Source organism: Populus nigra, chromosome 5, assembly GCF_951802175.1.
Source record: "Populus nigra chromosome 5, ddPopNigr1.1, whole genome shotgun sequence".
Lineage (NCBI taxonomy): Eukaryota > Viridiplantae > Streptophyta > Magnoliopsida > Malpighiales > Salicaceae > Populus > Populus nigra.
Genome location: NC_084856.1, coordinates 15,961,177 through 15,983,334, shown reverse-complemented (window position 1 = coordinate 15,983,334; position 22,158 = coordinate 15,961,177). Strand labels below are relative to the sequence as shown.

Sequence of the window (22,158 nt, the reverse complement as noted above, 5' to 3'; positions counted from 1 at the left end):
ATATACAAGCTTAATGCTAATTACCTGGTCAATTATAATATCCATCATCTAGATTCCTATCAAGATGTTGAATCAGTATCTATTATCCTCCCGTGAGTATCAAAATTAGTTGAATGTTGTATTCTGCAGAGAATATTTTTCATCAGCTAGTACTAAAGACGACATAATACCGCGTGCTAGCATCACTAAACATCAATATTTAATGATCCAGGAATCATGCAGACAACAAGCATGCAACAAAACAATCCTGTGATGCAGTGAAAGGGAATCATGTTAATGCTTATATTAATACATTTTGAACCTTAATTAAGCTTGGAGTTACCATTTCTAATTTTGTTCATAGCGAATGATCACACACAAAAACTCATGTATTACGTAGAGGTCCTCAAGTTTGCATGGATTATATGCCGTCCGAAGAGAAGACTTAGTCTTTGAATTATGTCATATGGAGAGTGACTCTATAAGATATATACTTGCTTTGTAAATATTGGTCTGCCGGCAATGGTTTCAATTTTTGTCACTAAAAACTGCATCCTTTCCGACAGCGATCTTCCCTCTTCATCAATACTCTCTTTCTCTTCTCTAATCTATCACATTTTAGGGTAATGATGTGTCAAGACTAAAGAAAATGCTAGTGCATCTAAATTAAGCTATCCTAGCTAGCTAGTTTTACAAGGCAAAATTTCTATGCATTCAAGTTAAGATGGCAGCAAAGAGCTACTATTATTTGGCAACCCAACCAACATCATTTCCAAATTCACCAGCACCGCTAATTCATGAGACCAGAATTGCTAATAATAATCGAAGGCATGATAAACATATATGGGGAGCACTAATTATTGGGATTGTAACAATATCAGTTGTTACTTCACTCTGTTTGTTTTTCAGGAGAAGACTCTTTCCAATTTTTTGGCAAAGATACTGGTTACATAAAGGTTAGTGTAAGACAACATGTACCTTCTATGATCAATGTGAACCTTCTATTTTGTGAACTGATCAGTTGTGTGGTTTTGGAGGATTAGGAAGTTTGAAAGCTGGGACATTATCATTGAGGCGATTTCAGTTGGAGGAGTTAGAGAGGGCTACGAAGAACTTTAGTGATGATAGCTTGTTGGGGTCTGGTGCATTTGCGAATGTCTACAAAGGGACTTTTGAATTGGAGGGTACTGCTCTAGCGATCAAGAGAGACCATGCTGAATCATACCAGAGCACCGAAGAATTTAGAAATGGTAAGCCTGATCAACCTATGCAAGCATGTACAAACTTAAAAGTTTTTGAGGCTCATGAGTTTGAGTGGCTGATCTATCCTTGTGTGTATTCTTTTTTCGAAACAGAAGTGAATCTGCTTTCCAAAGTAAAGCACAGAAACCTTGTTGGCTTGGTCGGATTTTGTGAACAAACTGGTATAGAAATGTTGCATATTGAGTCGTTTTCTTTGTCTTCTGTGCATGTACTAAACGTGTATATGCTTAACGCTGTCTCAAACAGGACCAAAAAGAACACAAATGTTGGTTTATGAGTATGTACCAAATGGTTCTTTGCTTGATTACATTACCGGTAAGCTTCAACTTCTTGCTTGTAATACCTGCTTAGCTTTCTTAAATATGTGACGTTTTGTTCCTCATCTGCATGATTTCCTTGCAGGAAAAGGAGGGAGAAGCTTAACTTGGAGGCAAAGAGTAAACATAGCCATTGGAGCAGCTAAGGGTACATGTCCTCTTAATTACTGTCTCTAGAAAATAATAAAACTGAATAGAGTACTAACTATTTATCATGACGTTACTGAAAAATTGCAGGCATAGCTCATTTGCATGATGGGATCAAGCCTAGCATAATCCACCGTGATATAAAACCAAGTAACATTCTAGTAGGAGATGGTTTTGAAGCAAAAGTTTCAGATTTTGGGCTAGTGAAGATGGGACCTATTGGGGATCAATCTTATGTCAGTAGCCAGATCAAAGGAACTCCGGGATACCTTGATCCTGCCTATTGTTCAAGCTGTCATTTAAGTCCTTTTAGTGATGTATACAGCTTTGGAGTCATACTCTTGCAGCTTGTCACTGCCCGGCCTGCAGTTGATTTAACAAGAAATCCATCAAACTACAATATAATTGAATGGGTATGCATAACTAGATATAGAACTGAACAAGATGCAGATCATCATTCTAGCAATGGTTTTAATATTTTTTCTTCATAGTTGAAAATGAGATGATGTATGTTGCTAAAATGCAGGCAAGGCCTAGCTTAGAAAGTGGCAGGGTTGAAGAAATTTTAGATGCTAATCTTCTAACAGATTCCTGCGACATGGAAATGATGCTAAAGATGGGAGAACTTGGTCTGAGATGTGTAGTGAAAAATCCTAAAGACCGGCCTACGATGACCCGGGTGTGGCAAGAGCTAGAAGAGGCCTTATATTTAGCTGATAACTTCGTCGACAAAGAACCTTCAAAGGATTATTGGAGATCATCAAGCAGTTCTCGTAGATCAATGGATCGTGGACCTCGAAGATCATATGAAAATTCCCAGAGTTTTGTCAGCATAGATGGTGTTGGATTTCAAAGGTTTCACGTTGAGATGGATAGCATCTTTTTTCACAGCACAAGCATGAAGTGTTTAGAGGCTGCTAGTGTCAACATTGACATCGATAAGAACAATTTGAGAGGAATAAGTGAAGAGACAAGCAAAGAAGAGATCAGTTGAACATGTAATTGGTCGTGCTTGAGCTTTAGCAACGCAACTTTCTGTTCATGCAAGTGATACCTCCTTCACTGGAAGGGTTGGGGAGCGGTTTTGGCACATTGTTGATAGCCCTTCTTATATATTTGTCCTGAGATATTTAATTTGTTCTGTTCATCAAAATTAGGCAGAGAAGTTTGTAGTCTGCTCAATCTCTTTGACTTTATCTGGTACTGGAATTTCCTTTTAGTTTTTCCCAAAAATGACAAAGTCGATCTTATGCACTTGAGCAACCATGGGATGTCCTAGAAGAGGACCGGAAGAATAGCTTAATGTTGCATCATTTCTAGAATTTCCTTAAATTGCCTTCTGCTATCAGAGAAGTTTTTTTTATTGTTAGCCACTTTTCCTTCTTCCTTTGCAAAATGTTTTTTTTTTAAAAAAAAATATTAAAATAATATTTTTTTATTTTTAAAATTTAATTTTGACAACACATTAAATAACTTATAAACACAAAAAAATAATTTAAAACTAAAAAAAAAAATAATAATTCAAAAACATGGTTAAACCACGATATCAAACATGGATTAAAACAACTAGCTGTCTACAAGAATATGATACAACTATTTAAGAACCTCACTATGCAATTCCTTTTTTGAGAAACAAAGGATTGGAAAAGCCTGCAAGATTCTCAAAACACTCCAGTAGTTCTATTTTCACCTATTATGCCTTACAACTTGGAGCCTGGGATCCCATCTCTTCCATATAGGATATGTTACTATCATTATTCTCTTCTGTTTTTGCATTTTTCATGTACGTACCGAGATCAGAATACATCTTTACTGTTGCCTTCGAAAACTCAGCCAAGGACTCAAACACTGAAGAAAATCCTCTCTGAAATCCATTTATGGTGATCCCATGTGTCTCTTGCATGCTAGCAAGGTGCTTTCCCTGCTCTTCATCTAGCCTCTTCCTGAACATTTCCAATTGATTTTTCCTTTCAGCTATGTATTCTATGCAGTTACGCGCTGTCAATTTAGATTCCTGCTCAGAAATCTTGGATTCAAGAATCCTCCTCTCTGCTCTCTGGAATGCCAGAGTCCTCCTGTCAAGTTCTTTGGCCAATCCATCAACTTTCCTCTTTTGTTGTTGTTCTTCTCCTTGCTGATTCCATAGGGCATGGATATCCTTTCCAAAGCTCTTCATGGCACAAGTAACAGTCTTACGTGGCAACTTATCTAGGCATGCTGACCAATCATGACAGGTTACTAGCAATGGTGGCCAATTTATTCTATAAGGACGAACTAAAGAGTTGCCACTGGAGCAGAATTCAACTTTTGGAGAAACAAACTGGGATAGCCAACCACCAAGAGCTTCAATGTATGCCTTCTGTGTAGATACATAAGCAGTGAAAGATGAATGCCAATTGTCAAGTTCTGCCTCAAGTTGAAGAGTAGCGAGACGATGAGAGTCATTGGAGAACTTCCCATATGCTGGACAGTTGAAATAATTCACTTCAAGCATTACTCGATTTTGGGTTTCATGGGATTCCAACATTATCTTCCAGTTCCTCATTAGGCTGCATAAGTGGAAGTTTGGATGTCATTACACAACTAATTTGAAACATCCTCTTCTTATGTCCTTCAAAAAAGATCTACTTACCCATGTAGCAGTTCGATAAGTTGTGGCTCCAACTCTTCATCTCTCAATTTCTGGATTCTGTCAGAGATTGATTCCACACTTCGCAGCGCAACTGAGATCCGACTATGCAGGTCATTTGCTTCAGCACATGATTTATCTATCAAGTGGAGGCCCTCGTCAGAAGTATCCTGATTTCTCAAACGAGAGCATTTTCGTACATAGAGTTTCCTGGTCTGCTCTCCAGCCTGAGCATGTTAAAGGAACTATATTAATGTTAATTGAGTGACATCAAAGCAACAAGCATATGCCTGCAGCATTATAGAACTGATACTTCATTGCAATATATATGAGCGGATAAGGTATTGGTGTAAGAAAGCCATATGCCCTTCTAATAAATTTACAAAGATAGCGAACAGGCAACTTGGATTTCAGAGTTGAACATGACCGATGGGATTTGTAATTAACCTTCACTTCCTCATAAAGTTTCTTCTCCCAAGCATATAATCGTCCAAGGGTCAAGGAGTGGCTCCCTGCATCCATCCCATAGTCATCAAATAGATCACTCTTGAGTTCTGTCCACATGGAAGAACTGACAGAGCTAGATGAAAGGAGACTTTTAGAAGAGGACGACCGAGATGAGAGGGAACGGCTCCAGGTAATTGATCGGGCAAGCTTATTTGAGCTCTCTGCAACCAGAAGATATGAATGAACTGACAAGGTAATTGCCTAGCTGGAATTTAAGGAATGTGCAACAGACAAAGAGGAATTTTGCTTTCTTGTAATTAAATTAAGAATTTGACACAAATTTTAGGAACAATAACTAAGCAGAATCTGTGCCATTGAAGCAAAGTAACAAGGACGATTACAACAATTTTGAAAACCTAGTTAAAGTTGAGATAAACTATAGACGTGTTTACTAGTTAATTCTTTACTCCAAGTAAATGATCACAGCCATACCAAAATATAGACATAAATTGCAATCAATTAAAAACAGCACATCAACAAGCAGAAGAACAAAAGCCTACCTTTGATTTCATCCAAACCAGATAGAAATTGAACCCTATTGGCCTCCAGCATCCTTGAAATTTCCAAACCAGAATCATAAGCCTTAATAAAATGGTCCTCAATATCCTTCAATGCTTCCAGCAATTCCCTCCCCTTTGTTGGTGTATCAATCACTCTTAAACCCTTGCTCTCTCCTAATTCAACATTAGCACTATCCCCACTTTTCACATCACTAACCCCACTCTCTTTACAACCCACATCACCAATTTTCATATCCACTTGTTCATTCTCACTCTTTACCCTCTCATTTACTTCTTCTAGCTCAGGAATCCCCTCCTTCTCTCTCACAGCCCTGAAATCCTCATCAGAGCTTTGACGAAATCCATTTACCACTTCAGTCCTCACTTCATCAAAAGGGTTAAAAAAATCCCACCCAAATCCCCTCTCTGATGATGGCATTAATGGACTCGCCTCATCATAAAAATGATCACAAACTCCTTCCCCATCTTCATTGCCATAAAAATGTGAGCAAACCCCTCCTCCATCTTCACTGTCACTTTCTTCTTCAAAATCCTCATTATCACTACATTCTTGAACTACTTCTTGTTTTTGAGTCTCTAACTTGGGAGACACTAAAGAAACTTTAGAAACCGAGTCTTGACATGAAATAGTCGCATGCGTGGCTTCAGTTGGTCTTTGTTGATGAAAGTTGGAATTGCAAATAAGGGTCTCTTTAGGGTCATTAGTAGAAGAAGTAGAAGGGAAGGTAATAAGGAAAGGAGAATTTGGAGATGAATGTCTAGCAACAAACAACCTTAAAGCCATTGCTACTCCATAAAGAGACTGGTTATATTTACATTGAGCATCTGCAAAAGCATACCTTCTCTCTACAGCGAACTTAAGTAGTCTTTTTCTTTCTCTACACAGCGAGACCACATTGTCTTCTTCATCTTGCTTTGACACTGCACACCCCATTTGACGCCGACAATGTACTGTCTTGTGACAAAAAAAGAAGAAGAAGAAGAAGAAAGAAACAACCTTCTTTAGTGTAAGAAACTAGAGAAAGATTTCCCTTGGAGGTGCAAAAAATGGTGGATGATGTGGATGATGTTAGGGAAAGGGATGGCTGTTTGAGACTTGTTTTTTATAAATAGTTTTTTTCTTTAAAATTATTAATATGTATTTTTTTTTTAATTTTTGTTATTTTTAACATCACCATGGCTATCAAGAACTCTAAAAGACATGGGCTTAATATTTTTTTTAAACTAAGAACACTTTAATAAAAAAAAAAAAGCGTACGTAGTGTTGGAAAAGTGAAAGAGAATCACACAAGCAGATAGTAAAGGATAAAAGGACAATGCAAGGGGTTTGGATTTTAGTAGAAGAAAAGAGAAACAGCTGGGCCAAAGGCGGAGCAAGAGACAAATAGCTAACCAAAGACCTTATTGGCACCAAACCAGTGCATGTTCCATGGAAAATAATGTTGAATTCAGTACTATCCAAACAGAGAAAAATGGCGTTGGCATAGCACCGACGATGTCAAGATCTTAAAAGCTCTCTGTTTGCAAGATGGACTTAAAAAGTGAATAGCCCTAAACCCCCCACTTACTCCATTGCCATACATGGAGAGATTTTGCTAGATTTTTGCTGATATTTTTCGCTGGTGTCTTGTTGCCCTAGGCCCATTGAGCGAGTGACTGAGAAGAAAGAAAGATTCGAAGAGTCAAAAGCAATTCTTGCTTTGTTTTTTTCTGTTGTCACAAAAACAAATCATGTCAACTTTTCTCTTCAGGATAATGTGAAAACCACTGCTTGACTAATGTTTAACAAGTGGCCCAATCAACTACGTAGTGTTTGAAAACGCCTTTGGAACACTATACGGAAAAATATTTTTTAAAATTAAAAATTTTAATTATTTTAATACATTTATAAAAAAAATAATCATTCTTACACAGAGCACACAAGAAAAAAGGTTATGCCTATGATCATGGTGAGATTTTGAGGTTGCTGGCTACTCAAAAAGTAAATAAAGATTCAAAGAACCTTATAGTGATATACTTTTGGTGGGGTTTTGTCATAAATTCACAACAACTGTGTTCATGTAAATACATAATAGCCCAATTATTTTTCCTTTTGAACATGAAAGAGACATTCCAAGCACAAGTGCAAGAATGGTAAAAGCAGTTCGAGTGGTAAAAGCACCTTGCATAGCTCAAGAGTAATCAACATGATTAGCTTTATTTTTTTATTTTATTTCCTTTATATTTCTCTTATTGGTCAAGTGTGAAGCCTTAAAGACTGAAAGCTTTTTTTTTTACTGCAAATCTAAAAAAAAATACTCCCAACTATGCAAATACATGCATTTTTAATTTTTCTAGATTGCTAATACATGTTATTGATTCTTAAGTTTAGTTTAGGTCTCAAATGTTTAAAAAATCAGTTTTAGATTGAATTTTGATGTTTTTATTGGCTGATAATAGGACCACAGTTTTGAGTTAAAATTTTATACATATTTTTTTATGATTTAGGATTATTTGTTAGTGTTTTTTATTCAAACATGTTTATTTATGTTTATATGGTTTACTGGGGCTAAGAGAGCTTGTTTTGAAGGTCTAAAATATATTTTTTTAGGTTTGACAGTATATGCTAGGTTATCTAGGCAACTTGGGTTCATGTTTTTCATGTTCATATGAAAAACATTGTCTTGAGTGCTAGTTTTATGTCTCATTTTGATTTGATTTTGGTTTCTGCAAGTTTGTGTATCATCATTAGTAAATAATCTAGGGTTTTCATGCATCAATAGCGTGTTTTTATGGGTTTTAATCTCAGGGTTTAGGTTTTGAACCGAAACCCATTTTCAACAAAAAATATGATGTTTGAGTAAGAGTCGAAGCAAATAGATACTTTATTTTTTATATATGCTTGATTGCGAATAAAATATTGCCTTTTATTGTTTGAAATTTGGTCTAGTTTTGATGTTTACGTTGTTGGGTTTGAATTTGAATGTTCTTCATTGCTTTTCATGATCTTTGTTTTTCGTGGTTTTTGATCTTTTTTGTTAGAAAAAAGTATGGTTTTTGTCTTTTATTTTAGTTTTGATCCATTTTTTGTTAATGGTTTATTTTGGTTTAGTTTTTGGGTTAAACCTTAGTTTTTTATTTGGTTCATGGTTGAACCAGTGTTTTCAGGTTGACCCGGTCAGGTTTAAATTGTGTCAAATGCCTAAGGATTTGTTTGGTATGCTACTGTTTTGATAAAAAAGATTTTGGCTTAAAGGCGTGTTTGGCAAACACGTCATTAAGCATGTTTAGACAATTTTGTTTTAAACAAAAATATGGTTTTGCCAAACATGGTCCTAAAAAAATTCTTTTAAAAATCAAAGAATGATTTTTTTTGTTGCATACGGCCTAATTCTTATAAAAAAAACACATTTTTATTTATAAAAAAAGAGAGAGAAAAATATTTTTTAGCATGGTTTTAGAAAATATGTGTTGATTTTTCTTTACATTTTGTTTTTGAAATTCACAATAAGTTTGTAAAATTCCTTAAGGATTTGATCAATATTTCAATAATTCTAAAAAAAATTAATTCATGAAAATTAATGGTCAACATCTTGATATAAATGTTGGACCTATAAGTAGACTGATATTTAAATACCAAGAGTTGACTAGAAAATTTTCAGAATTGTTTTTCACAACAATATACAAGTTGTGGAGAATCCTTTTGCCTTCCAGAATAGGTGAACCATGGATAAATTTATTCATGGGAGTAAATTTTTATTAGGAGTCATAGATAGATAATTGGTTAGGAAATTATCAAAACCTTTAAATCATATATAGACCATACAATGCAGCTTACCTTAAGTAAGTTATGTTAGGGCTAATACATTTCCTAACCATTTTTTATAAGACCAGTATACTTGGATCTCCTAGTGACCCTGAATCAAATAACTAGGTGGTTACTCATTGACCCTTGACTCCGCATTCACCGCCCTCCCACATGCGACATGTAATATTTGGTATTATAGTATCAATTATTTTTCAAAGAGTTTTTTGTTTGAAAATAAATTAAAATAATCTTTTTAAAAAATTTTATTTTTAATATCAGGACATCGAGACGATCCAAAATCATAAAAAAATAATTTGAAGAAACAAATTTTAAAATTTTCAAAAGCGCTTTTTAAACGCAAAAACAAATACACTCGTAGGGTCTATTTGAAAATATAGTAAATGTTGCATTTTAAAGTGATTTTTATTTAAAAACACATCAAAATCATATTTTTTTAAAAAATATATTTTGAATATCATATCAAAATAATCTAAAAACATAAAAAAAAATTAAAAAAAATCAAAATTTATCAGAAGCAACGTATCATTCATACCCTTAATCTATCTCACTTGTGACTTTAAAATTATAGATATCATAATAATTGCGGCTCATGATTATCTTAGAAAAATATTATCTATAACTCACTAAACCATCCTATTTTTCTAATTAAATTTTAAACAGTGTTATTTTATTACTGTGCTCCTTTGAAGAAGAAAAAAAAGCCACCAAATATTAGTCTGGCAGGCAGAAAATGGCGGAACAGTTCGACAAGAGAGAATAATGGGTGTGGGGGTGGGGGCTATAGATGTATTGAGAATTGTGCCACTTGAAAGTGAAACGAAGGGACAATTTAGTGATGGTGTAGGGTCTCTTCTAGATTAATGTGAATCTGCTTTGGCTGTTGAATAATAATACTAAAAAAAAACAGCCCAATAGGGCAAGCAGTAAATAAGTTTGTCTGCTGCAATTAAAGTTCGCAAGTGGAGAACCACTACCAGTGGCCGGACAGTGTGAAGGTCTGGTCTCCGTCGCGGTTTGGTAAACGCCATGCATTTGCAGGGGTATATTAATTTAAGGAGAAGCACCTTTCGGGTCCCTGTTTGCCACCACATACCATGAAGTAAATTGGAAAATCATTTACTTCATCCTCTGCTTTCCCTTTTTCTTTTTCTTCCTTTTTTTTATTAACATGATTGTAGAATATCTCGGTATTAGATCCATGCGCCTCAAACAAGACTTGTAAAATTAATTTTTGAATAGTTTTTATATTTTAAGTTCATTGTCATAATTGATGACCCTTTTAATTGTTATAATATATTGTTTATATGAATTAACCAATCCAATATATATTTTACAGACCTATGAAAAAATATATTATATAGATTTATTGTGGGTTTTTTAATGCATTCACGAAACACAGCAATCACAGCCGTTATTTTATTATGTTCCCGCACGGTTGTCATGACCGGATCCTACCGGTTCATGGTGCTGACTTCTCTTCGGAGTTAGAACGGAATCTGATGCCTGTTTCATTCGTCTGACAACTAACCATCCAAGTGGACGGAGAACCTTCACTGCAACAAGTGGGGTACATTCCAGTTCTGTTTTTTTTAGGGCATCCTGTAGATTTGGCCATTTGGAGGTGTCATTATTGATGTCATTAATTTCTGGATTAAATGCACTCACCTGCCCCTCTCCATGCTTCTCCGTTCTCAGACATGATTTTGCCAGCCTTACAGTTCCATAATTCCCAGGTATTTACAAAGAAAAAGGATGGGAGCGCCGGGGGGCAATTCAATGATTGATGGGCTAACTGCGTGTCAGGATAGAGCCTAACAGTTTAAGTCACAGAATACAAGAGTCGGCTACTGCTCACAATGTCAATGGAAGCAGAACATGCAAAACGCAGGTACATATGCTTTGGGGCATCTGTTTCACATAATTTACAGAAACAACAAAGACTCCAAGATGAAGAGCGGGAAAGAGGGTACATTGAATGCATCAAGAAGTTTGTCCTCAAGAAGGAACCTTCCATGTCAACTTTGCACCTCGATTTCCCCAATTCTTTCCTCTTCTTTCAGCTCGTGTGCTCAGAAACTAAACAAAATACATGTCCCCAGTTACGATGTTACATTGTACATTAAAAAATTAATTTAAGGATATCACCTCCTCTTCACTCCATCTCTTGAAAATCGCGCAGATGCCATCATGGAAGTTCCGAGAAGGTTCAGCCCATGGTATAACAGTATTATGTGCCAGCTTTCTTTAAGTGCTATTAATCTCCATTGGAGTGGCACAGGGGACTAGGGTTTTTGCAGGTAGGTGAATCCCACCTCCCCTGACAGAGACAGAAGGCCCTTTGACTGTGCTAGCTCTGCTCACAAGATTTGCATCAAGAAATACAACTGCTACTGTGATGTCATCATGGAAATGCCGACGGACACCACGGTCAATTTTCTTCAAGTCCGAGTATCTCATTTCTCTTTTCTTAGCAGCTTCTTGCAATGCAGCTTTTATGAGCCTTCGAGCAATTCCCTGTATATAGATTAGGCGACCACTGGATTACAATTTTTGCCTTGAGATTTCCTTACATAGCACTTAATATGACTGCTGTCGTCAAAAATCATTCAATTCCAACAATGAAATGCTTGCCCCTCAAGTCGCATGCCAATTTCAAAATTCTACAATACAGGAGGCAGAGAGTGTGCAATAGCAAGCTGATGCATAATTTGTGCCAAAACTCCTAAAAATTAAAGTAAATCAATTGAAATGCAAGTGCAAAAAAATTTCTCCCGCACACTAGTTAAAAGAAAAGATTGATGCAATTAAGGACAAAATAAATTCAGGCGAGAAGCATGTATATTGGTTCACATGCAAATGCGGTAAGCAAAGGACAACAAAATAAATTCCACAATCTTTTTTTGGCAGAAAAAAAGGAAAGAAAATTCATTTCTAGGCAGCATTTGTTAATCTCCAGTTTATGCTTGAATAAATTCTTACATTGCGGGGATGATTTTGAACTATATCAACTGCTTCTTGATTGCTAAGGTGCTCCCACAGCCCATCAGAAGCAAATATCAGAAACTGATCATGAGGTTGAAGTTCATGCACAGAAATTGAAGGTTCAGAGCTTAAAATAGGCCTCTTATAAGGTTCCCGAAGACGGAACTTTGCAAACAGCGGCGCTCTGTTGAATTCAGCCTTCTTTAGATATACATCGCCAATAGATCTAGAAATCTGCGGTATATTAGTCACAATATGATACCACGTTAAGATCCACATTAGAAACTGAATTATAGTACTTCATAGCCATTGTGAAAACACAAAACTATGATTGCAATTGACAAAGACAATGGCAAAAGTCTTTATTTTTTCAGTATGGTCAACATGGTATATATTTATTTTACTTCATTCCAAGTTAGGACCAACATTCATGGAACCCTAAATATTTACTTGGAAATCAATGTCCTCATTATAGAGAAACTACTTCAATGTTGTGTTTTCTACAAGTACCATCAATCAATCTGATTTGTTATTGCATCAAGGCACTACCATGTCTGAAAGCTTTCCACCTGTTTAGAACCTAAATTCTAAAGCATGCAATTTCTTATATCTTCCATCATGTGGAATCAATGATAAACATAGAACTCCATCCCACCCAAAGCCTCCGTTCTTTTGCAGCCATGCTAAGATGGCTTCAATCCACCTCATGTTAGCTTAGCAATTTACTGTAGAAGGGTAAAAAAGCAATACATCAACAGCAAAATCCAAAATCTACATCTCCCCAAGATTATTAGGCAAAACATGAACCTCTTACAGATCCATCAGCACCCAGATAACACTTGTCAGATAATTCTACAGCATAATTTGACTTGCTCCAAATGCAGGCAAGTATTCCATCCATTTATCATAAATGCGACCAGGCACCATGAATTCTAAACAAGGGAACATAAATTCCATAACCATGTGTACCTTAGAATTCTAAAGCCCAAAAAGGTCATTTGATGCAAACACATTTAACAAGAAGGGCATACGCAACAAGTTCAATCTATTTCCAATGCTTCATAGGATTCATGCATCTAATTCTTGCTTTGAATTTTGCGATAACAAGATACCAACAAAGTAGTAAAGTACAAAGGCTAGCCATTTAAAACATCTACAACAATACCCATGCAACAAATTTACCTGTATCAAGCCCTTCACACGCCATACGTTATGCTTCAAAACCACAATTTGTGAATCATCAGGATGCAAAGAATGCATCTCCTGTCTGACAGATTCTATTGCCACATTATGCTCTGATGACAGCTGGATGGCAAGAACCTCTCCGGTTGCCTTGACAAGCCTCCCAAGGACAGCTCGGGAATCACCAAGGTTGGCAATGTAGAGGATACCGCCACAAATCACGGCCACCAGGCAGCAAGATCCAACAGCTGCAATTTGAGGTTTCATAGGCCACTGCTTGGTGACAAGAGAAAGAAATCCCTCTTCAGTTGCTTGGTATGCTTTCCTAATCACATCCACAGACATGGATTGTTGCTCAGAGGTGAATCCTGCAAGATTAAGCCCATCATCAGAAAGAAGATAAGAATCCCAACCTTAAACCACCCAAATGAAACATGAATACTATCATCCACTGAACGATTACATGGCTTATGTTGAACTTAAGGCATCAAATGAAATTCCAAAATAACAGATCGAACCAAAAGACAATCCAGTTTATATACTCAAGACCGATCCCATGCCAAGCTCACAAGGATTAGGTTTCTTACTCTTTAGATGCTGGAAGAGATGATCATTGACATAACGTGATGTCTCCGGCCCACCATGACCATCATATATTCCCACAAACGTGCCATAAGGACCAGAATCAAGAGTGCTCAACGGACCTGACTCAATCTGACTTTGATCCTCAAGTAAATTATTGGCCTGCACAACAGCCATAGAGAATTCACCATTCATATGCTGTCCGGTGTCTTTGTACCAAAGTAGCCCATCTTGCCGGCCAGCTGCTTCCGAACCTGTGTGGACGTAACGGTCCGAGGATGGCAGCCAGCAGGCCCTCAAAAAGTTTATCAACCTTGATAACATCCCTCATCTCACCAGGGCCAACCTCCAATTCCTCCACATCCAAATTGGATGCAATAACACTACCTCCAATAAATCTCACCAGTCGCCCTCCTGCACACCAAACAATTCATGTCACAGACTATAAGAAGGCCAAAACTTGGAAGCATACATAAGCAAAACCAACACTGTAATTGAATCCAATCAAAACAATTATAAAACGAATTCAACTTCCATCCTAAATTTTGCAACAAGGTCTGAAATCAAAACCCCTTGTCCATCTGTTCTCAAATACCAAACAACCTCGACACTTATTCTAATACTGCCCAAAAAACCACATAAGAACAAAAACATGAAGTTCAGCCAAAAAAAATCAAAAGGGTCAAATCTAACTCGACATTCCATACATCAAAGTTGAACCTTTTCAAAGATTTGGCTGCATAGACAAAAAAAAAAAAGCAACTTTCAAGAACTCAACAAAGAAAAAAGATTGAAGTAAAACAAGTACCATTTACATGAAGTACGAAACATACATAAAAATAGGTGATAAAATAGCAACAATAACACAAAACTCACAGTAAAAAATAGCTCTCTCAATACAGTTTCTGGTCACCTACTGAATTAAACAAGATGAAAAGGATGGAGATCTAATGTAAACAAAACAATACATGTGGGTTAGATCTAAAGATCCATCAAAACTATAAAAACAAACAAGAAGGCTGTCTGTTTTTTTTCACTGAAAACACTAAAGTTTCAATCTTTTCGGTTCTTTTTGCGAGAGAATTGAAAGAAGCGGTGATAGAAAGGTGGGTTTTTTTTTTCCTTTTGCTCTTTCAATTTCCGCGTGCGAAGATTGAATTTGAAAGAAGTGGAGAAAAAAACTTCGCTTTGTTCTTCTGAAGTAGACAAAAGCCTCCCTATAAAAGAAAACAGAACAAATTGATGGCTATAAAAGCCAGCAATGCATCTGGCAACCATGGGCTCCACATATATAACAAAAGAAAAATAGAAAGACAATTTCGTTTGATATTGTTTGAAATCGTTTCATGGATTGTTTTTTTTTAAGTATTTTTTTTAATTGCATTAAAATAATAATTTTTTGTTTTTAAAATTGTATTTTTAATATTAATATACTAAAATAATCGAAAGATATAAAAAATTAATAAAAAATCAATTTTTTAAGAAGTGGGCTGAATTCCTAAAAACAAATGTTTCCTTTATTAATCACTAATGAATTATACGTGATGTTTTTTATTTTTATATTTGGCAGAAATTAGAAACCTATTATTTTTCTTGTGTTCCTTGTTTTTCTGGTACAAAATATTTTTTTTTCTTATGTTTTATCAGGACAAGAATCTGCGTATTTCTAAAAAATTGAATCATTTATTATTTATTTTGTACTATTATGTTATGAAATTTAAAATAATATATTGCTTTGTAAAATTTTAGGTTACACACAAATGTAATTTCTTATTGCTGCACTATAAATAAAAAAAATTAAAGCTATCACGAATCAAATTATGCTATGCTAGTAAAAACTTGTTTGATATTGTTATAGCGGTTATTTTTTAAAGTTTTTAATTTGAAAATATATAAAAATAATATTTTTTTTATTTTTTAAAATTTATTTTTAATATTAATACATCAAAACGATCTGAAAATACTAAAATAATTAATTTAAAAAAATATTTAAAAAAACTCTTTTAAAACATAAAAACTAAAAAAACTAAAAAAAAAAAGTGCACAATAATCAAGTCCTTTCATATCACATAAAAACTACTTTAAGAATTTAAAAGAAGAAAAAGGTTCATAGCATCGATTTCTTCTATGTACCTATACAGAATTATTGTGAAAATTTTGAATTCATGAATTTCCATTTTCAATTGTTAAGTCCCTTTGATGTCAAGATTTTTTATTTAAAATATATTAAAATAATATTTTTTTTATTCTTTTAAATTTAATTTTTTATATTAACAAATCAAAATAATAAAAAAATTTAATTTTAAGTGTTTCGTTGTCCCAAACACCATCTAGATTAATCTTTCAATTTTGAAAAAGAAAAAAAAAAGGGATTCCTTATTACCTGAAATTGTTTGGAAACCCAAATCATTCTACTGTCCTAGAAAAGAAGTAAGAAATTACAAGATCAATTAATTCTCGAGGAGAAGGCAAGGGAGAATAACGCAAGTTTACTTCATTTACAAATTACAAACCAAAAGAGGTAAAAAAAATTACAGTAAATTGATTACGTGCGAGCGATCACATAATTTGTTTTCCAACGAATTTCTTCGGGACAATTGCATTGACCACGATGGATGGATGGATGGATGGATGGATGGATGGCTAAAAACAAAAATCTCTTTTTCCATCAGAAAAAACGAGAAAATCTTGAATCGCCATTTTCTGCTGTATGGATTCACACTCTTGTTGACTTCCCAACAAATAAGTTTTGGATCGAACCTCCGTACTTGAGTTGTGAACATAAACATTTTAGGCCATTTTCGGCGCACAAGCAATGCCAAGATTTTTCCACATCTTTTCATAGCTAATTATACGTGAACACTTCAACAATACATCTAAATCTACGTTGTAAATACAGATTGAATCCTATAAACTTTAGAATCACTAAAAACTTATATATTTGTTAATTTTAAAATTTATAAAATTAATTAAGATAAACGCAAGCTAGTCTAAATACCTACTTTAATCCAAAAAAAATCTATGGCACAACAAGAAGAAAATCATTTTTAAGTATTTTTACCATCTCATCCCCGTTTAATAAATTCTAAAAGAAATTATCCTTTCTTTTTAAATTATTTCGCACATAAATAAAAAATAAGTATTTTCTAAATGATTTTAAAATATAGTCCCTCGTCTCATTAATTCCTTTAACATATCGAAAATATTCAATTTTCTTAGATAAGGACTCTAAAATTCAAACTCGTAAAATATAAAAGAGGGAATAAATCCTTTTTTAAGCATCTGATCTGCCCTATTGAAGTTAATTCTCTAAATGCATCGAATCCAAGCATATTTTAGACATAATTAGAGAGAGATTGGTTTTTAGTACAAAAAAAAAAGTCCCAAAAAACCATTAGTCAGCATAAAAAGAAGGAAATTCGAGAAATTCAATATCTTGCGTGTAGTTTGATTATTCCCTCCTCCAATTTTTTACTCTATCCAATTTCAATCTGACATGCATGCTTACGTGTCCAATTTTGAGGGTCGAAGACACACGTGTCTATGCATGTTCTCAAGCAAGTGGCAGACGTTTTATGGAGTAGTTTAGCCAAAATCTGATTCACCCACATGCTCAAAGTCTTGCATATGCTTTTCTTTTTTTTTTCCTTTTCTTTCTCTTGTCAAAGCATGCGCTGAAATTATGGTTTACACCTCTTGGAAGTTTTCTGTATTCCGATTCAGCACAAAATACCTCGATTCACAAGTATAGAAACGCAGGTCAATGTTTTTTTGAAAGTAAATATTCGGACTAACTTATATACATTTCAACTAATTTTATACATATTAATTTTATTTTCCTTGTAAATCAATATTTTCTTTACATCATAGTTTTGAATTTGAATTAAAAAAAAACCCATATAAAGCACTTTTAATATGAATTAGTGTTGATAATTAATAGATAATTCGTGATATTATGATGTTGTAGGTTGATTTTTTAAAGATGTGAAGGTGGTGCAAGTATTCTGAAAAATACAAGATTTTTAATATTTATTTGATTATTGATTTTAATAAAATTAATTAAGATAGTAAATAAAGTTAAAAAAACTAGTAACAAAAAAAAAAAGAAAAAAAAACTACCAACTTATTAATTTAATGACATGATTATCAAGAAAGAACAAAAGAAAAAAAAGATTTTTTTTTAAAATAAAGGTAGGCATACTATTCATCGAGCATTAGCTGCTTGATTAACAAAATCTTACATTAACGAGGATCATTTAGATAATGATGGCAAAGTTGACAAAAAAGTGGAAACATGGATTAAAAGATTGTTAACATAAACATAATAAATTATGATTTCGAGGTTACCACTTTATGGTGTGCATTAAAATGGCTAAAGTAGAGGTGATAGTGACTGCAGCGAGGTGGTGGTCTGCCATAGGTGTAGTATAAAAAAAGAAGCAGATAGCCGCTTGCTCGGGGCAGCACAAACGGTACGGTGGCTATTTGCCCAGCCTGTCCGGCCCTATTTTTCAGGCCCTCAGTAAATTGCTCTCTTCCTGGCCATCATAGGATTGAAATCCCGTGTAAATTCTCAGAAAATTAAGTGATAGAATTATTATTTACAAGAAAGTTAATATGATTATGTACTCTCTTATACTTGCGCCTGAGCTTGAATTATCAGTGTGACACTACATTTTTCACTAATATTTCTTCCGCAAACTTGTCTTCTCAGAAGATGTTTACTTTCTTGTCAATGACTCTAACACCATCTTGATTCCTCGGAGAGCACCAAGCTTTTTCGCTAATTACCAGCTAATGCTAACCTTACCCACTAATGTCACGACAACGTATAAAAAAAAAACAAAACAAAACTAGAGCTTTATCTAGTTCTAGCCATAAGAGTGGCTAATGTGATGGATCTCACTCTAAGTTTCATTCACTTACTCATTAAAACAAACACTTGTATGATATGAGATTTATAACTTTAGAAGCTTTTAAGAATGAACATTGCCCCACCAAGTGAGAAAATCTTTATTTTTTTATATAGTAATATACACTCATCTCTCCAAAGATTGTGTGTCTATAAAGATAAATTTATATAACTACAATGGACTGACAACTCTAGGGAACATATATAAAATGTAGAAGCATCCCAGAGCTTGTAGCAAAATATGTCAACACTACATGCAAAATCTTTCTAACAACATTATGTGGATTTTCTTGGGTATGTTACCATAGTCTATAGCCTGCCACCATCATTTATTTTCATGATCTCACTGCCAAACTCATCTCTCATTTTAGTTCAAGCATACTAGTTAAAAAAAGTACAATTAAGCTCTTCACTATCATACAATTACAAAAAGAATTCATATGAGATCCCTTTATTTTAAGGTGCATTATGGACACAAAGAACTCCAACAAATTTGTTTTTTTCACAACGACAATAAGAATGATACCAAGAACTATCATGCCCTAAAAAAAGAGATAACATGATTAATTATCAAGGGTTATCTCCAACAGTTTATAAAAAAATAAATACAGCTTGAACAAAAAAAAGAAGAGAGGTTGATGTATCCTAGGATGTCTTGTCCAAGATTAGATAGGTTTCAAGGATTGTATCTCTATTTATATAAGAAAATATTTTAAACTTTTTAATAAGCAAATCAATATTGCCTCTCCAAGTAACCTCCATAAGTTTTTCTTCATAGAGTTGTTTATCTTCATATCTTCATTAAAATCTTTGTTTCTTCAACAAGAATCATCATATTTTCAAATGAAATCTACATGTCTTCAATAAAATCTTCATGTCTCCAAATAAAATCTCTATGTGTCCAACAAATCTTCACGTTTTAAAATATTGAGCTTTCTAAACTTTTATCGTGACAATGTTTTCATTGATTTTCCATTGTTATTTGCATAATTTTTACCATGACATAACTTTCAAGATCATTAAAAAAAACTATTCTCCATATAGTACATGTTTACATGTGTAATATCCTACATCGGCGAGTGAGTAGTTGGCAGCTGATCTTATTAGTAGTGCTGGTTACTAACTTGTTAAACGTGTTTTGGGGCCATGCGTGCCTACCAAGAACAAAGTCGTGAGGCTCGTAGGCCAAAGCGGACAATATCTGGTAGGTTGAGCTGGGTTGTTACATTTGGTATTATAGTCGGCTTCACTAGCTGTCTGGTTGTGCTGACAGGGTCGTCGAGCTTTTTAAGGGGTTGAATTGTAATATCCCACATCGGTGAGTGAGGAGTTGACAACTGACCTTATTAGTAGTGCTGTTACTAACTTGTTAGACACGTTTTAAGGCCATACATGGCAACCAAGAACAAAGCCGTAAAGCTCGTGGACCAAAGAGGACAATATCTAGCAGGTTAGGTCGGGCTGTTACAACATGCATGACCAAAGAAAACATGCAAACAAAAGCACATTAACACTTTTATCTTTTCAAAACTTTGGCATGTGAGAAATACCAGCTCTTTTACCCCTCTCACACATTGGCATACAACAAACTTTACTTATGGGTCATGAAAAAAATGCCAAAAAGGCCAATCATTTATGGGTTGAAACCATACAAACCTAAGGATAATGTAGTCTCTTTCATACACGGAAAGAAGGTCATGCTAACATATTATGCTTTGATCAAGTGTTTCAGATATCAAATGTTTGAAAAACTAGGGAGGTAAAACAAATAAAAAAGTGACAACCTTGTTGTTTGGGGCAGCCTAAACCATAAGATGATTGTCCATTTAGCCTATCTAACCCTGTCTTTTAAGCTCTCAATAAATTGTGCTTTTTTCTAACCACTATAAGAATGAATCCAATCCCATGTAAATTCTAAAGAAGTCCAGTGACTAGCATATGCCACAATATAGAGCTACTACCTCTAAGAATGTTAGTATGATGCACATTCTCCTATACTTTCACATGAATAATCAATATGGTACTACATTTTTTACCAATAACTATCTTTCCTAATCTATATTATCATAGGACACTATCTTTATCACTAATGGTATCTTTCTTAACTTGTCTTTTCTTAGGGTGCTTATTTTTCTCGTCAATGGCTATTTCTCGCCAACCTGTCTCTTTAGAGGGCACCTACCTTTCTCATCAGTGATTTTTTACCAATATAAGTGCCAACCTTTCTTACTAATGATGCATAACAACCAATAACTCCTTTTTCTAGGTTACTTACTAGGGAAATCAATTACTCTCCATCATCGATCTACTATCTATAAGGTAAGATCATGTGATCGAGGTGTGTAAATACCTCAGATCATCAGGTAAAAACACAATTTTATTCAAGAAGATCACATAGAACATAAGTTCATATAAGAACACATAACTATCATAATATTCACTCTTCTAAGCTTTTTCTCTTTTATTTATACCTTTTTCTCCTCCTATAATTTGCTAACTTAAGCATCAAAGGATCCCCTATTATGATAAGAGACTTGTTTATCATAGAATACAACGTCCAAAGATAAAGCTCACATTTAAGCCTAGATATTTTATCCCAAGATATAGTCGTGAAAAGTCCAAATTCAATTTGAAGTTTTTAGAACTTCATTAATGGAGGTGAGAATTCTTACCCTAACCTAATGGATACTCGCTCAAACCAATTTAAATGGGTTGAATATTTTATGAATAATTACTATACAGTCTAGTTCGAGTAAAACATGAAAAGATAAAGTCAGGTCTCAAGCATTTTGAGTAGGTAACAAATACTGCTTTACCTAACCCAAAACCCGTTATATACCCGACTTGAAATTTATTTGTATACTAATATATTTATGCTTATAAAATTGATATAAACTACATCTTTTTATTAGCTATATATAAAGTTTTTTTTTTTTAATAAGGTTCTTTCCCAATTCTCATATCTCTTTTCTACTTTTAGTCGCACAAGAGTAAATTTTCTAACATAATTTGGAAAAAATAGGCAAACTAGCACTAGCCAAAAAAGACTTTGGAAAGTAGCATAATTTGATAAAAATCACTGGTGGGAACTGTGACTTTTTAAAAATTCATAGTTGGAAATAGTGATATTATTAAAGAAATGCTTAAAATAGGATGATATAAATTTCAAGAAGGAGATAAGAGAAAGAATAAGAGAAAGAAAGAAAGAATGAATAAGATCCGGAGATGCACCAAAGCTTCGATGATGACACTCTCAGTATCATCACAAATATTTCGACAAGATGAATCCAACAACAATAAAAAAAATCACCCACATTGATCGAAGTGAA

The 22,158-nt window shown here is 34.3% G+C and overlaps 3 protein-coding genes across 3 annotated transcripts; 1 reads left to right on the top strand and 2 right to left on the bottom strand.

Annotated features, from left to right (window-relative positions):
* The first annotated feature begins 703 nt into the window (after nt 1–703).
* Nucleotides 704–2,925, top strand: LOC133694829 (probable serine/threonine-protein kinase PBL28). Its single transcript, XM_062116531.1, has 6 exons — nt 704–935; nt 1,023–1,229; nt 1,489–1,557; nt 1,645–1,707; nt 1,797–2,119; nt 2,233–2,925. The coding sequence occupies exons 1-6, from the start codon at nt 704–706 to the stop codon at nt 2,698–2,700; spliced, it is 1,362 nt and encodes a 453-aa protein (XP_061972515.1). The 3' UTR covers nt 2,701–2,925.
* A 298-nt stretch (nt 2,926–3,223) lies between these two features.
* LOC133693236 (protein ALTERED PHOSPHATE STARVATION RESPONSE 1-like) lies at nt 3,224–6,539 on the bottom strand. Its single transcript, XM_062114415.1, has 4 exons — nt 5,343–6,539; nt 4,783–5,003; nt 4,339–4,562; nt 3,224–4,255 (listed from the first exon to the last, which is right to left on the bottom strand). The coding sequence occupies exons 1-4, from the start codon at nt 6,295–6,297 to the stop codon at nt 3,400–3,402; spliced, it is 2,256 nt and encodes a 751-aa protein (XP_061970399.1). The 5' UTR covers nt 6,298–6,539; the 3' UTR covers nt 3,224–3,399.
* A 4,495-nt stretch (nt 6,540–11,034) lies between these two features.
* LOC133694541 (probable protein phosphatase 2C 46) lies at nt 11,035–15,149 on the bottom strand. Its single transcript, XM_062116083.1, has 5 exons — nt 14,794–15,149; nt 13,923–14,331; nt 13,336–13,703; nt 12,151–12,387; nt 11,035–11,685 (listed from the first exon to the last, which is right to left on the bottom strand). Exons 2-5 carry the CDS (start codon nt 14,239–14,241, stop codon nt 11,416–11,418), a joined length of 1,194 nt encoding a protein of 397 aa, XP_061972067.1. The 5' UTR covers nt 14,242–14,331; nt 14,794–15,149; the 3' UTR covers nt 11,035–11,415.
* Nucleotides 15,150–22,158: the final 7,009 nt, after the last annotated feature.